We start from the raw sequence: 17,659 nt of genomic DNA, 5'->3' as shown, positions 1-17,659 counted from the left end.
CAATAATAAGTATCGACTTGATTTTATTTAAAGAAAGAATAACGGCAATTTCAGTCGAGACAATAGTGTGATATATACAAAAGTCATTTCAACAGTATAGTATAAATTTATTATGCTGTAACATTCTATTATCTTATTGGCATGATATACAAATGAATACACATTTAAGTTACACTTTAAATTTACACTTTAAGTCCAGCAGTGTTGCGGTAAGATGGTTCTCATTTGAACCTTAAATAAATCAATTGTGCAAGTACCTTAGATTACATCCTATCTCACAGTGATAGTGCAAATAGTCAGTGCACGTTATAAAATCAAAATAACATTTTGCCATGATAATTGTGTTTGATTAAATATTTTTCTTAATTGTATTCAATGAAATTTTTACTATGAAAAAATAATAATTAATCCAATGGAAATTTCTACAAATATTGCACAGAAAAAAAAATTAGTAACACTCCATTCTCAAAAAGAGTGGGTCCGTCTTTCTATTATCCAGGTCGTTTTAATAATAAATTATAACATTTTTCTTTCATTTTTTCCCAGAAACAACATGTTGTTTTTTAAAACACTGTTCACATTTCTCTTTAATATTTACTGCATTTTCTAATATTATTATATGATAAAGCATGATTCTAAAGGTGAGCTGCATGAATTAAAGATACATTCAAAGAAGTATACACTACTACATTTAAAATGAAGAAAACAGTCATAGCAACGGCTATATGTGTGTAAAATGTTCATATAAACAATCATCTTGTAAAGCATTGCTTTATACAAAATCAACTATAAAGCTGTTGATTTATTCTCAAAGTGGTGTATATTGTAATAACTTTTTGATATAACTAAAGCTAATATGGTAAATATTGTGTTATTCATAACACAGCTCAAAATCTAATTTTTTCTACTTGATTTATTCATAATTTAAGTCAAAATGTAAAATCTAGTATGTAATGTAAAGAAATAGTAAAATAGTTGATCAATTTCACATTAAGGATTCAGTAAACTTTTATTGATTCAACAACTTTAGTTTAATATTGTTTACACCACTTTGTCTAATAACATATAGGCTACAGTAAATTTACACCAGATTATACGACAGTTTCACACAGTCTAAAACAGATGAAAACAATTACATAATTGAAAAAAATTAAAGTTAAAAATCTGGCAAGTGGGTAGATCATGTAGAAGTAATGAGAACAAAGAAATTACATAAAAAGTACAGACTTTCCTTGATTGAGCCCGTTCATGAGGGATAATAAAAAAGTGAAACAGTACTGTTGCGGTATTCATTCTTCAAAGCTTGATATGCTAGAATGAATTATCCCAAGGACTATAACAACACTATAAACTGGTACATAAATTTTGATACAAAAATATTAATGTACATGTACATTATCATCATCACCGCTTGCCGCATATTTTTGGGGTGACACATATAAAATTAACGAAATAAATAACCTTGTATATAATCTAACTCAAAATAAAAGGACCCCTTAGTATTTTCGCTCATCAGTGTTTTTTATCCTAAAAATCAGTTATCAGCGGCTTTTTTAATCAAGTCCTGAAGATGATACATGTATTTGACTTTGAATGCACATTTTGTCATTACATTTAGAAAAATGGTAACAATAATTTTACATCTAACTAACTATAATCAATAACACATACTATTTTCATTGTTTTTCTGCTTTTAGACAGAATTTAACACATGTTCCTGGTGATAACATCTAGACAGCGCACGCTAACAGGTAACAATAATGGTGATAATGATGAGCATTATGATGAACATGATAATAAAATGCACCCTAGTAAAGAAGACAATGTCATGAAACAGTTCAATATCTATAAGAATGAAATTATCAAAAAAAAGGCATTATGCACCACAAATTTCCGTAAGAGTATACATGACTTACATAAAGTAACGTGTCTATTTATATGTTATAATGTGTTCGGGATATGCCTGTGTATCGTTGAATACCACAAACATTATTGGGCTGTTAGTGTTATTGACAACTGAATCATAGAGAATATGTGGCTTTGATTTGTCAATTGGTGGAGGAACTCGCATATCGCTGCTCCCGGCACAATATTTTCCCGTCAGTACCAAGCATCTGTACATTCTTTTATTTCCATCGTTTCCTACAGGTGAGTATGTGCCCTGGTCCGAGTATTGTGATTGCACAGCAAAGTATACACCTTGACCTATAGCAGTTGCTGAAAAAAGATCACATTCATATACACTGTTAATATTCACACTCTTTAAACATTGACACTTTGTAAGGCATTTTGAATTAAATGTGCGAAAGTTTTCAGTAATTTTATTTTAATAGCTAAGTAGGTGCGTCCGTGGCCAAGTGGTTCAGGTCGTTGACGGTAAACCAATTGCCTCTCACCGCTGTAGAGTTGAATCCTGCTAAGAACTTTTGATTCTTTCATTTGAGGGAGCTGTCGAGCTAGGAAACAGACTGTCGATGGTTCTACTTAGGGGCCTCATGCCTGAAATGCACAGAGGAGCACCTAACGTCTTCCTTCAACACTAAAGTTGGAAGGTTACCATATGACTTCTTCTGTGCAGGTATAACACAACAAAAAATAATCAACTGTAACAGTTTGGTCAAATACAGACTGAGTATAATATCCCAGCATATATAATATCCATTAACATTGTTTGCAGGTTGACAATTCATAAAAAAGTACGATTACGATTGTATGTATGTTAAGTAGAAACATGAAAAACTACAACATAAGTATACATTGTATAGCAAACACTTTCAACAACTACAAAAACCAACACTTAATGTCAAACTCGTATCTAACATTGTGAGGAAATAAAATAAAATCACCACCAATTTCTCTCGACTCCTTAAGTAATCGTTGCATAAAAAGTAAAAGAACATAATGTTAATAATTGATAAACAAGGATCCAACAGGATGTAAATTTACCATTCTTGCCACAATAGCTTCTGTTGAACCCATGTGAATTGATACTTGCAACTGCATAATCCGCAGTACCGTGCCATAATACATTTTCATTATTTGATTTGTTGTTGTTGTTCAATTCTTTACGTTTGGCCGCATATTGAGTATACAGTGTTTTGTTTTGTATTCTCTCAATCTGTAAAATAAGAAGCAAAATCACGGCGTTATATATGTTATGCATTTCATATCATTACAAAAGAGTTTTAACTTTCACCCTATATCATTTATGAACAAAAGAGTTTAACATAAATTGACTAGTATATACGGTTTATATAGTTACTTGAAAAATTTGTTTTGTTTTTCTTTTAACCATCTGCTGCTAAATCACCAAAGGCAATAAATCCTTTTCTCAATGAAATCGGTCCAAATTTAAAGTTTTTCAATATGAAACTAATTATACTTTTGGAGTTTTGCTACGGAATAAAATTTAGTAAGTATGAAAAAATACCAAGGGTTATAGCTAAAGAAATTGTAAAATAGTTATGGTTCTTGGGCACTGCACTTCTCCTCTATGATTTTTATCTACTTCATAACTATAAAGTTTAATGTTGATACCTCTAATAGTTTTGGAATAACGTCCTGAAAAAACTGATCTCACGATCACACGGACAAAATTCCTTGTTCTTGTGTGTGTTGAAACTACCAAGGAATATAAAAGTTACTGTACCTTGACAATGGATGGTTGTCTCCCTAATGTTTTCGTAAACTCATTTAACACCTTTTGATATTCAGGATCTTGCTGATTCAACGTCACAAGTTTCAGATTTTCTTTATCGTTCATTGAACGCCAGTTCTTTGGTATATCAAAACTAGCACCTAAAACCGAAAAGTGAAATTATGTTTATGTCCTGAACAAATTGTGTTTCTTCAGAAATGACTGGCATGGTTTGCGATAAATACAGCTTTCATTCCTGACTGATTTACAAATATCTTAAATGTGACTTTGATTCAAAAGAATTTTTGGACATAGGACGATGACATCAAGAATCTGCAGATATGCTTGACAATTGCTAAGAGTGTCTTTTAAATATGCACTTTTGTTAAAACATGAAACCCGGAAGATATGAACCATGCCAGTAAAACTGAATGTGTATTTGATAATCATGATTTAATTACAAGTTTGATTCTTTACAAAACATATGTAACAGAAGATCTAATTCAAGCAATGCAAAACATTCATCATATAAGATTCTCACAGAATGCATGCAGACATATACACATTCAATATTAATATGTTTTATAATACCATAGCGTCATACTCGACATCCTCTAACTATTGTATAATAAAATAACTTTTGTAAAGTGTAAACTTGATAACCCAGTCTTAGTCCGAACACTTCGAATATTTCTATTTAAAGTAAAATATATACATGTTTGTATTTTAAATGACATTTAACGCCAAAATACATGTTAATAAATTTAGAATATAGGCTTATTTTGGTAGTACCTGCAATAAGATCTCGTCTTATAACTGGGAACTGTTCGTTAGGTTTTTTCACATCATGTTCCTTCATCGTTCCAAAATCAATAACGTATTCGCCACCTGAAAAGTCTTTGATCTTAACTGTCTTTTCTTTCTTCTTATATGCGGTTTCTACTTCCAAATTTACACGATCATTAAACGGAAACTCTTTCTGATCTTTAAGATAGATCCATTTGACCATGCTAGACATCAGTTTAGCTTGACCTTTCATGTAGAATGATGAATCTGCAGATCGAAGCTGTTTATGTATGGAATCTAAAACATCTACAACGTTTGCAACAAGCCCAGTGACCAAAATGTTTCCAACGTCGCTGTCAATATGTACGTCTACATGACTGTTCGTTGCCATTGTTTTAATCTCCTTTATCTAAATTTCAAACGATAAAACAATTAAACTAGAAGTGTAACACTTTTGCAGTGAGGCTGGTAAGGCAAATGTAATGTTGGTAATTTTATGTTATACATATACAACTTCGCTATACTTTACAATCCGTTTGATTTATTGAATCTACTACCGACAAAAAGTTTAATTAATATTCAAATGACCCAAGTCGATATTGCCAAACAAAAATTGTCTTATTGTTCATAAAATCAAGACAATAAACTGTGACAAGAAAACAGGCTGGATAGTACATAAAAAGTTGATAAATAATTATATGAAGTCACTTTTCTTGCAATACAAATATTGCTCTCTTTATAGACACTTTATATAGAACTTAAAAAGATGTTAACATTAAGCTACAGAATATACTAGAAAATTGCAAAAGAACCCAAAACCCACTTTACTCTCATGTTGTCGTAATATTCCTAAACCTGGCGGGAGATTTAGCAAAATATGCCTCTGTTAAACAACACACATGCATGGTATATGAGAATAGAATTAATCACTTCTTAAACTCGGGTAAGTAAAAAGAGAGGAGAACAACAAGTCCAAACACCGAGTTATAAGCCGGTATGGGATGTGGAGGTAACTTGCAATTTTCCAGCACTGTCCATCGACAATGAACAGGCTCAATCAAACCGGGACTGCACCATTTTTTAATTTTGTTGTCTTGAACGTTTTCCGTTTTTTTTTAAAAAAAAGAAAAAACCCTACAGGTTTCGGTACATACACTACGTTTATATTATAATGTTTATATCATCACTTAACATGCTAACATGCTTAAACATACCGGGTATTCAACTGTTTCAAGTAGCTTTATTGATAATTTGTTCACACTAAGTGTACCAGTTTTTCGATTTAGGTACTTTGACACTAGTTTTCTCAAGAAACAAACACATACTTAATTGATAACAGAACATAACTTTATTACATTTATATATCTAATCCTTTATCGAATGAATTCATCAAACATAACAACAATAAATACTTTAAGGCAACAAGAATCTTAAACAATATTTACATGTTTGCCTGTAAGTCTATGGATACCCTGGTCTTCAATGGTTTTAACAACCCATTCGTCTTTAACTGTTCGCTCTAACAATCTTACGGCCTTGTCAATCTTTTCCTTACTTTCAGCGTACACAGTAACAGTACAAGAATCATCGGAAGTATCATGTTCGCTATCTTGCTGATCTGATTTATGGTGTCTATGACCTGACTTACGGTTATGACCTGCTTGCTTATCTTGTGAAGTTCCTTGTGCACTCTGCGGGCGGCCTTTCAAATTTTTTATAGATGATATAAATATATGTTTCTTTTAAATATGTCACTGGTTAAAAACACAAATTAATATCTATACCATATTTCATGTTAAACTAAAACATATGTGCTTTGTCAATAAAGAATATGCAGATATTTTTACTTGCTGCAAGTTTATTACGAATCGAACAGAATTATTTTCTTCACCACGACTCAATTGGCCCTTATTGTGTTTCAATAATGTCATAACTAAGAGCGCCATGCACGTTACTGATTAAAGTTTCTGTTGTGACTGATAGTAATTAAATAGTTGATTGATTTAATGCTTGTATAATTACGACCATGAGTTCGATTTGTTTTTTATTCTTACCTCCAACAATTGCTCTTTTCATTCCTGTTATGAAATCTGTCAACATGTCATTCTGAAAAATGATGAGTTTGATTTTCTGCAGATGTCTTGGATTATCTTTCTGGAAGTCGTTTATTGCCATAGCTATCACTTCTGCAATATCTTCAGGTTTACATCCAACGCCTGCGATAATAGAATATCATTTGCTTATTATTGGAATAACAGGTTTTTACATGAATAAGTCTGAACATTTTTTCAGTCTAATGGGTTAGTGAGAAAAATCAATCATTTACGGGAATGTCAAGTACATGTACATATATATTCAATTAAAGCTTCTACACGGATTTAAGTTACTTGAATTGCATAAAAACACCCCAAAAATGTATGCCAAAGATATTCATTATTGTGACAAACGAAACAATCAAACAATCATTGTATTTCACTCACTAATTTACAAACATCATCGGGAAATACCTCGGCGTTCACTTCAAAGTTACATGCTTATAAGTTGGTGGGATCATTATATAGCCTTCTAAATCTAAAATCTTACCCGCGAACCTGACTAGCTTAAGAAACACAGTATGTTTTATCTTCTTTTTTTTGGTATTGCGTGTCACCTTACGTCATATTCGTTATGGGTCGTGGCCATATCAAAGTACGCGAACCACGAGTCGTAGACGAAGAAAGGGGCTCACGAGTAAACGTGTGTTTATAAGAACTAAATATTTCGCATTTGATGTCCAGTAAAAATGTTCTTTCGGTATAAAAATACAAATACGTGTAGAGGCTTTAATTTCTCATAAATGAATAAAGATTTTTTAAAAATATTGTTGAAGATTTTCAGTAACATATAAAATGACGCTGGTGTTTCCTGTCAAGTACGGTGTTATTTTTATGACAAAATTATCATAGTTACCACACTATTACAATATCACTACCTTTGTCTAAATTGATTTTTGATACATACCGGCCACGATTTATTACGATACAGACGTTGAATATGAAACAATGATACCTTAAAATGATTATCAAATAAATATATTAACTTACTTGTTCCTAAAGCTGGAAATGCAACACTTGAAAACTTGTGTTTCTCCGCCTTTTTTAAACAAGCAAGAACAACTGGTGGCCAGTCGCGTGTCTTATATTTTGTGTCCACGTGAATTATATATTTGGCTTTCAGCTTTCCTGCCGTTGTCACTGCGACTCCTTCATTTTTCATTGTTGATTCTAAAATTATCAAAATTAATCTTGGTTAATTATGTAAATTTGCAAACATTTTTGAATATAATTTATGATAACAATTGTGATACTTTATAACTTTCATAATCATTAACTTAGTAACTCTATTACTTCATTACTTTGAAATAATTACATTGTATAATTATAATGTACCATACCTATATGAAAACTACATTTTCATGCTAACAAACATGTATTAATATTCATATGTAATTAATAATTTCCTTAGTAATATTATTAAGCACTTTATTTGTTTTATTGATAGAGGCCTTGTCAAGTTTAGTTATAAAGTGCTTTATAATAAGTATGGAAAATAGACATAAACATAAATATCTAACTTTGAAACTAAAGGTAGAAATGCCGTGACACGTTTCTTAGTACAATGTACGAATACAATGGAAAAGGTTCGTCTTATTCAAAATATTTGTACCGTCCATGGCATATTGTCAGTTACTAAATGCACGTTTTTCGGTATACAAGTTCGTTTTTTTTTAAACATATGAAAATATATACTTTGTTGTTTACAGTCCTGTGCTATTGCATCACCTCCTTTTTTCAAAATAGCCTTTGTCACTGCTCCTTAAATATAATTAGCAAAGACCTTTATTCACATCATTCATATTAATAACAAAAGCAATATGTGAAAATAATTTTGTGTTACATAATTCACAATATTTAAGTTAGCTATAATGAATAATTAAAGTATTAAGAATGATATACTAAGCAAAGAGTAATAAGTTACAAAATCAAGTCAGAAATCTATGTGAAAAGTCTGAATAAATGTTCATCAAAACTGATGTAAGCCTGCTATAGATACTTAATAACAGGGTTTGCGATAATATGTCAAAATTTAATAGATTTAATGATTACTCTTGCAGGGATAGATGCATAAAATATGAAAAAAATGCATTTGAAGAAATGCAGAAATGCTGAATAATTCTAATTAAGTCGAAAAATACTTTCGAAGACATTGATCATTGTTGACAATAGACAACAGACCATCCCGCCCATTTTAACAGTCTATATTTTAGCATTTCTAATTTGAAAATTTAGTATCGTACGATATTTATATACATTTGTATAACTTTCAATATAACAAGTGTGATGCAAATAGCCTGAAACACTATAACTATGACACAGTTTTTACCTTTAGAAAGGTCAAGGTCCATGTTACAGCTTGCTACAATTGCTTCCGAGCCATCCTCAGTGATGTCACCATCACGGATGACGATCTTAATATGACCTATTTGAAATTCTGCTCTACCTTGAAAAGAATAATTTTGCTGTGAAAGAAGATACTTCATACACATGGGGTAACTGATGTTATTGTGGTTATTTATCTTATCAAACAATTAGATTTTTAATCATTCACCTGGGTTATACAAATACTGTAGCGGTTTACAATGAAATTTTACATGGCTCTAGATATTGTAGCTTAACGCAAATTTCATGTTTGTCTACATAAACTAAGTACAGTTAGGAACGGAGCAAATTTCGACAACTTAGGGGCATAATTTTCCTAACTTGTATATGAGTACAAAATGGTACTCCTACGTGCCAAATAACTAAGCTTTAAGTATAGTAGTTCCCCTGGAAAATAATTTTAAACTTTGATGTTTTAAGTCTATATTAAGCTCATGCGACCTACTTAATCATCAGACTGCAATCATTTTAAAACTTTTGTTCAACATCATTTTAGTATCATACTTGCAAAGCAAAGGATCGAAGTAAGGATTCGCGGGCGCCGAGTATTAACTTCGGTGACTTCAGACCACTTGCCCCCAACGCTGTGTGTCCACTTAGAATTATTTCATTTAAAGCTACCCAGCTAGCTTACTGCGCCCGTTCGTGCCTAAAGCAATGCATGAAGAAGCCCCATATGTTTTCCTCCGCCAGTAAAAGGCAACTAATATGTCATGTATTTTACAATTTCTTCACCACAAGACAGTTTGCATGACAAATCATTGTTCTTACCTCGGGACTCATTGACAAGCTTCCCTATAGCAGACTTGGTACTTTGTTTACGACTAGAAAATGGTCGTCCTTGACGATCATCAGATTTCCAATTCTTCTCTTCAGTGACAAATGTCTGAAAGTATTGTTTTAATCAAACTTAAAAATATTTAAAAGATGTTTTCTGATATATATACTCGTTTTTAAATGAAAATAAAACATTCGCAACTGATGCAACGTATTTCAAACCTGTCAGCTTCCAAAAAAGTCTATTTCAAAACACTATAATAAATATAAATACATTTGTAATTTCTTTATTCTATTCTTCCTAAAGTAACTTTAACATATCATATAATTAATGACTTTATTTAGTTTATGTATACACTCAGTTTTATTCAATAAATTAAATAAAACACTTCAATATTAACATATGGAGATTTGCTCGCAATTCTTAAAGACTGTCTCAAACTGTTATTTTTGTACGATGTTTGTTTTAAGTTTCATGTTACAGTTAATCGAAAACGAGTGAAATGTTGATGAAGATAAGAGTACGTGTTTTAACTCTGTTTAAGTATCTTGCATTTTCCACAAAGGCTAATTAATAAGTTAGTAGGCTGTATATATCTGAACAAGAAGGCTTTTCTTTTTTATCACTTTAATACTTTTTACATTTAATAATTATTATCCCCACTATCAATTTCATTTTGTTATATTACTAAAAATGTACCTCGAAGGTATCGTCATCTTGAGTGTATATAACAAATCTAACGTTGTTAACATTTGAAGAAGGATTTTGACTGCCGAAGTCGGAGACTGCTTTAAACATTTCTCTGGCAACTTTATCCTTTGGATACTTCTGTGCTCCGGTACCCATTGCAGGAAATGAGATAGACGTGAATCCCTGCTTGTCGGCCTCCACTAAACAGGCGGTCACACATTCGTTTACACCCTGTTGCAAGCAGTGAAAAATAATGTGAAACAGATATATTCATTTGTTCAGAACATGAGTATAAATGGCTAATAATCTGAATTTTAAAATGATAGTCATCATGATAAATTTGTTTGACAGGGCATATACTTATACCGCTATATTTCTAGTAATTTGAAACGAACAAAATAATAAATGACTTATTTTACAGGAACATCCTTATCAATTAGATATATCATTTAAAGATACAAAAAGCTGTCTCATAAAGAAAATGCCTCTGGGAAACGAATTCATAAGTTGGTTGCACTTTTCATAAACGTTCAAGGAAGGAAATTAAATCGAATCATCTATCAAGTACAAAGTGAAATAACCTGTAAACAAAATCGTGGTGATTTGCTATCAAAATGTTTTATTGAAATGTGGTAAATGTTAGAGCACTGCATATGTCCGGCTGTAGTTACGGCTACATCCCCTACTTTTATACCATCGGGATAATTTCTATCACATTCGTCCTGTATTCTTTTTCCACCAGCCTTCAGAATAGCTTTTGACAACACTCCCCGTTGTAGCTGTAGATCAGGGGATGTAGAATTTACGATCACATCTACTTGTTCTTTGACAAGCTCTCCTTTCACCACTTCAATATTGATATTGTTACATGATTCTGTTGACCGTGCACCAGCTTTATCACTGTCATTGTTAATTAACCATTTTTGTGGCTGTCCATCTCCTTGTCGGAGGTCCACTTAAATGAAATAAAAAGTTATTCATAACTCATTTCCTTATGTTTACGTTCAAACAGATAAGATATTACCTAGTTAATAGTTAATTACATAATAGATGCAATAGTTCACACTCGACGATAATTTGAAAATGGAAACGCCCATCCAAAATGTGTATTTTCATCATTGCAATTGGCAGGAATAGAGGTCTTGTTTGATTGGTTAAGAATAAAAGTATGATTGATGAGTATGATTGATGTCAAGTTATGTAAAAATTCATGGACACAGAAATTTGTAAATCTTTGTTTAAATAATTGTTCATAAAATGTTCTTGAAAATTACTTTTGCATATATCAAACAATAATAACACTCATGTAGGTAAAAGCCGCATTTAAGTCCCTCCTTCATAGATACGCAATGGCGGCCTGCCTTACGTTCACTATACACAATTCTATTTAGAACAAAAAAGATACTGTTATCACATACTTATCATTGCTATTTAACAATATCTGTTCAATCTGTTTTTATATAGGTCTTTTTTTCTCGCCAATGTCTCGCCAAGATCAAAAGTTAACTTGAGCACAAATTGTGTGTTTTCTTTTATTACATCTACAGTTGTGAACGACTTATGTCAACAATAATTATAACAAATATATAAAAATACTATGCATAGCTAACACAATAAACATAAGATGTCTTACCCAGGACATTTAGACTTGGAGCCACAACTTGCAGGGCGTTTGTGAATGCGCATACTGTGCTTTTGCTGATATCACATAGATAAACTTCCTTTATGCAGGACTTTGATCCCTGTAAAAGTTTATCGTTACAATAAACGATATTATACATGAATTTTTCGGGTAAATAAATATTCAAAACTTAACTGTTGTAATTAAAAAACAATAACTTAATATAATACATATATTCTATTAGTTCAAATCTGTTAAATTTTAATCATTGATCAGAACTCACATTAATATGTGAAACTTTGGCACATCGTGGTCTAACTTACATTCAAACACTCATATACTCTATACATTACTAGCTACCTAAGACTGCGTTACGAAAAAAACCCAGCCATGGGCATTCGATTGTTTTTTAAGAACATTTACAACCATTACTAGTTGCATCCAGACATACACTCGAGATTTTGTCTATTACAACACGAAACACAATTGCTTCATATAGAATATTTCTTAAATATGTGTGGTTTTTCTTTTTGTTATTCAAAAAATAGGCTCACAACATTCTTCAGATATATTTATAGATTAACTTTAAAATCATACATTTATATAAAGCATCGATAACCAGTACAGAAACTGCTGATCGCTAAAATAAAAATGTTAACAATAATTTACAGAAAAGTAATATTCAACAATATCGTCAAAATCACCCAAAATCACGTCAAAAAGTCTTTACCTGAAAATGTTGATCAATTGCTTTAACAATTGCCATACAGGACATATGCACTGGATATTGAAACATCCCGGCACTTAGAGCTGGTAGAGCTATTGACGATAACCTTTTCTTCTCAGTCTCTTCTAGACAAGCAAAAACGGCTTTCTGAAGACAGGACTCTTCTCCATTTTTACCGCCTCGCCAATGAGGTCCCACAGCATGGACAACATACTTACACTTTAAATTTCCACCCATGCTCACGAAGACTTCACCGTCTGGTAAAGACCTATTATTCCTTATAAAATCATCACATTCATCTTGGATGCCACGTCCCCCTGTAACAAACAATATATATTACAAACATATCTACCCTTGAAAAAAACTAATTTATGGCAAAAATGTTACTTATAATAAGAATGGTTTTATATCAATATAGTCAAAATATTACAAATATAAAATGATTTATAAATAATCTGTCAGTTTCCTCCTTGAAGAAAAGTTAGAAAACATGAAAACAAGTGTTCCCAAATAGAATTGGATTACAATTAAATAAAATTATACAATGAGATTAAAACGATTACCTAAACATTATGAAATTGTCTGCAAAAGAGAACATATAAAAAGTAAGCTTGCTGAAAGTCTTGGCCAGTAATAACTGCTTGAGTACTGATTAAGAGTTTATGCTCATACACTGGATAGAGAGTAAACTATAAATTAAAAAATAGGTGTTAAGTTTAAACCAACTGCACGGACAAGACTGAAATCACATTACTTTCTTTATTTACGATAAATTAAGGACAAAATGGCCAAGGCAAAGAGTTATGTCTATCAATGAATGTACAAATTAATAGAAGCTAACTTGTGTTTCAAGACAAACTGTAATATGTTTTTGTATAGCATGTAACTTTTACAGTGGTGCCTCTTGTAGAAAAAAACAAAAACAAAACAAACAAAAAAAAAGAGTTTAAAAAATAAGAGTTGAAAATATACATGTACCTTTATTGACTATTACAGCCGCCAGACCTCCGGCATGTTTCATTTCAGAATTAGCAGCATTCACAAGAACATCAACTTGCAACTCAGTTATATCCCCACCAACTACATGTACCTGAAACATTATATATTATGGTCGAGATATAACATATTGTAGTGAACCCTTCATTTGCCACTTGTTATTCCTTTTATGAAAAGTACAGACGTTTTATATGGAGTTAAATAACATCATTTAGGATCGGAATCTCAATTTAAGTATCAAAGAGACAATTTATAAACATTTAAAAGGACGTGTACTCATGGCTAAGATTTGGTCGCCGATTTATCACTAGTTGAAAAAATGATGTTGTAGTTATCCGATGGTAAATATATATGCTTTCATTTTGCAATACAAAAAGTAAAAATTATAGTACGCTTCATCTTTATATACATTTTCATGTATGTTCATTTTTGTTATGGATCAACACAGTATCGGCCATATGGAGACTTTCCAGCTTTACTGATGAAGGAAGACCTCGGTCGCCCTTCCGTGCATTATTTCATGTGTAGAGCCACCGATAGATAGCTTCCTCAATCAAAGAACCCAAAGCCCCTTTCGGGAAGCAATCCACAGCAGTGATGGGCAAATGGTGTGAAGTCAACGACCTTAACCACTCGACTATTGAAGCCCCTCAAATTTTCATGTACGGTCATTGCTGATGAAAGATCAACATGTAACATTAACAGAAAACAGTTAATGTTGTTTTTTATCAGTAATATTCAGACACGAAACTTAACGATCTCCATAAGAATGTAACTTAAATGGGAAAACAGGCAAATAATTATATAAAAAATCTACAAACTTTGATTCCAGATCCAAAAACGGCTTCTGCACAGGTGGTAGGTTTGTCAAACTTTACCAAATTGGACCCTTGATGAAGATGTAAACTTTTTTTAAAAGCTGATCCTTGCATATCTATAACACATGGTATGTTGTTTTCTACATTCTTTACACAATCTTTCCCATGCCTACAGTCAAAATATTTCTTGACCTTTGGCTGACTGATTTTATGTTGTTTGACTTCAATTTTGTCTTGCAGACGTTTAATCGTCCTCTTAGCTTCGTTCACTTCTTCAGATGTGCCTAAATATATATTCATATTAATTAAATTAGTTCATTTTCTTACACTTTTATGTTTATTTTTTGTTGCGTTTAAGTCACTCTGACACTTTATGGTAATATGGTGGCTTTTTAGTTCAAGTGGTGAAGGAGGCCTCAGCAGTCCCCTGTTTAGGCAAAGGCAGGTATACAGTAAACCACCGACGTTCAATAAGCTATCTGGATTTCTTATTCAAATGAAGAGTCTTATGTCCGTGTAGGGGTTTGTTCCGAGAGCGGTGAGTGGGGGGATAATATTCCTATGTTTAAAAATCCACATTTTGTTATATCAAAAGCAAGTATGTAAGTGAAAATAAATTTATGATACATTTAGCAATATGTTTTCAATAGATAACAAACAAGGTGCCATTCGGAAAAAATATTTGATGGGAAAGTTAGGTACTTGAACCTTTGAAAAATGTGACAAAAACATACCAGCTTACCTTCAATTAATACCGCTCCGCTCTTTTCATTTAAAACAATTTTCATATTTAGGCCTTTTTCTTTCAGGGACTGCATATCCTTTTCATAACTGGATTTAATAACATGTTTAAAACATGCAATGACATGTGGTGGAAGAGACATTTGTTCCTTATATGTTGCGTTTTTTGACAGGAAGTTCTGAAGCTCATCGGATACTTTATCTTGTATGTCAGCCAGCGTAAAGATGTTGAGCAAGTTAGCTTGAACGCTTATTTCCAAGCATCCTGAAAATCTGTCTCGTAATGATTTTTCAATGGCTTTCCATTTGTCGGATTTCAAAACTGTCTCTGTGCCAGAATCAAGATTAATTGTGAATTTTGCTAAGGTACTTTTTATGACTGTTTCCATCTTAGCTAAATCATCATCATTGTTTGCATACAAAACCACTTTATCTTGCTTTGCTTCCCATACATCCGACACATGCTTTTTCTTCATTTGCTTTTTCACTTTTTCACGAGTTGCATCGTTCTGCAAAAGTTTTATTTCTTCAGTTTCAAGTTCCACATCTCTATTTTTAACATTTTCTATACTTTCAAACATATCTAATAGCACTTTTGTAATTATGCCTTTAGGCCCTGATATGATAATTTTGCCCTTGTCTTTCTTCTTATCGTATTTAATCTGAACATTTTTATAGGCACGTTTCATGTCCTCCTCAAAATTGGAAGCCTTTAAATAAGTTATTTTCCATCTGTCCAGCACCTTTTCCTCAGTAGCAGTTTCTTTTTTCTCTTTTTCTTTCTTTTCCACAGAATCAATTTCATTTTCAATTTTCTTCCACTCAGAAGCTACATCATTATGAGCAACAAAAATAATTCGACCACGGTCTTTTTCTGTAATTAGCGCTACGTCATCAGGACTAGAAAAATGAAGGTTGTTCAGTTCATTTAGAATAGCGCCCCACAGCTTAACATCCACTGCTTTCTCTATCACGTCTAGGTCATCTGTAAATTGCTTTACACACTCCATTGCCATCTCTGGCCAATTTACAATGGACTTTTTAGAAGGTCTGTCATGCTTTGTAAGAGTACACTCAATCGTGACAGGGTTATCATCGAGGAATATACGCGCATTGCAGTGTCCTAGTTTCTTTTCAAGTTTTGATCTCCGGGCTTTATTAACTTTCAAAAATCTCAGTTTATGGGGATTTTCATCATTTAAAGATAATGGCTCAGGCAACTGGGGTGCTAAGCCTTCCATTTCTGGAGAAAGACCTAATAATTCATTGTAAGGTTTCACTTCAACATGCTGGCTATGAATTTTATGATCATTCTTCTGGCAAACACTTCTTACAACTGAAATATAAAAACAAATAACAGTCTAAAATAAGCCATGTTAACGCTGGAAAAAATGTCCTACGTATGAGAATACGATTATTATTTTATATACATCTTTCATGTATAATGAACTGTGAAATACATGTACATGTATATCATATTCAAACGTCTTTGTACTCATAAAATATGTTTAATAAATTGATAAACGAAAATGCTTTATTAAAGGAAGGAATGTATGATATTAATACTGATATATACATGCTGTTATAGTTTCATAGTTGCTTCTTACATATATTTAGTCAAGTATTAAAACCTGTTGAACCCTCGGAGTGTGCAAACATCATAACGATTGCAACCCCGGCCCCCAGAAAATTAAGAAAAAAAAGACGATTAATTATCATCAATTTCTACCCTACCGCCCTATAAAAATTCTAATTTCAAAGTATTGTTTGCTATCGGTATCATTTTTTTAAGACACAAAATATGTGAAATGAATTACCTTTAGCGTCTATGAAAAACACAAGACAATATCCATCTTCTAAATGAAGTTCAACCTTCTGTATTGGACCTCCTTGACTCCGACGTGTGTTTTCAAAATACATCTCAACAGAATCATGTGTAACATCCTCTGGAAGATTTGTGACTACTATGCCAGAGGAAACAGGTACTTGCATAGGCAAAACATTTACACCACCTAATTGATATTTCGAACACATTTCCGACGCTTTCTTGAAATCTGTAGCATGGAATATGAGCAAAATTGTAAAATATTTTCGAATATATGAAAGGAATTTCAAAAGGAAGGTAAGGGCAAGACTTGGGTTACTGCCACGTTTCCTTATAGGGCATCATAAGTGGTTAGTTCAGGAAGTGGATATGAAAACAGGTAATTCATACTAAAAACTATAATAGTCCAGAAAGGAAACTAAATTATTAATACCTTGATTCATACAGGTAACACAATATATCTTAAAAACTTCCCTTCTTTAAAAAGAAGAAAGTGTCTGAAAATTAAATCCACTTCAAAATTTATATTGCTTGGTATGAAAGTACCTGATGGAAAAGTTAA

At 32.1% G+C, this 17,659-nt stretch overlaps 1 protein-coding gene across 3 annotated transcripts in view; it reads right to left on the bottom strand.

Annotated features, from left to right (window-relative positions):
- The window catches only part of LOC132732818 (protein mono-ADP-ribosyltransferase PARP14-like), a 28,653-nt gene continuing 10,994 nt past the window's right edge, over positions 1-17,659 (bottom strand). For all 3 annotated transcript variants that reach the window (XM_060719331.1, XM_060719330.1, XM_060719329.1), the window contains exons 8-25: positions 17,090-17,326; positions 15,274-16,608; positions 14,535-14,815; positions 13,696-13,807; positions 12,721-13,034; positions 12,003-12,111; positions 10,951-11,324; positions 10,379-10,600; positions 9,673-9,787; positions 8,846-8,962; positions 8,212-8,277; positions 7,507-7,686; positions 6,478-6,639; positions 5,869-6,125; positions 4,430-4,832; positions 3,650-3,798; positions 2,947-3,118; positions 1-2,217 (exon numbers count right to left, since the gene is read on the bottom strand). In XM_060719331.1, coding sequence (XP_060575314.1) covers positions 1,931-2,217; positions 2,947-3,118; positions 3,650-3,798; positions 4,430-4,832; positions 5,869-6,125; positions 6,478-6,639; positions 7,507-7,686; positions 8,212-8,277; positions 8,846-8,962; positions 9,673-9,787; positions 10,379-10,600; positions 10,951-11,324; positions 12,003-12,111; positions 12,721-13,034; positions 13,696-13,807; positions 14,535-14,815; positions 15,274-16,608; positions 17,090-17,326 — 4,892 coding nt within the window. In that variant the 3' untranslated portion in view covers positions 1-1,930. The remainder of the gene's footprint in view (positions 2,218-2,946; positions 3,119-3,649; positions 3,799-4,429; positions 4,833-5,868; positions 6,126-6,477; positions 6,640-7,506; positions 7,687-8,211; positions 8,278-8,845; positions 8,963-9,672; positions 9,788-10,378; positions 10,601-10,950; positions 11,325-12,002; positions 12,112-12,720; positions 13,035-13,695; positions 13,808-14,534; positions 14,816-15,273; positions 16,609-17,089; positions 17,327-17,659) is intronic.

Source organism: Ruditapes philippinarum, unplaced genomic scaffold (genome assembly GCF_026571515.1).
Source record: "Ruditapes philippinarum isolate M1 unplaced genomic scaffold, ASM2657151v2 ctg3851_1_1_1_1, whole genome shotgun sequence".
NCBI classification, from domain to species: Eukaryota; Metazoa; Mollusca; class Bivalvia; order Venerida; family Veneridae; genus Ruditapes; species Ruditapes philippinarum.
Note: the sequence above shows the minus strand (reverse complement) of the source record. Positions and strands in the feature narration are given on the sequence as shown.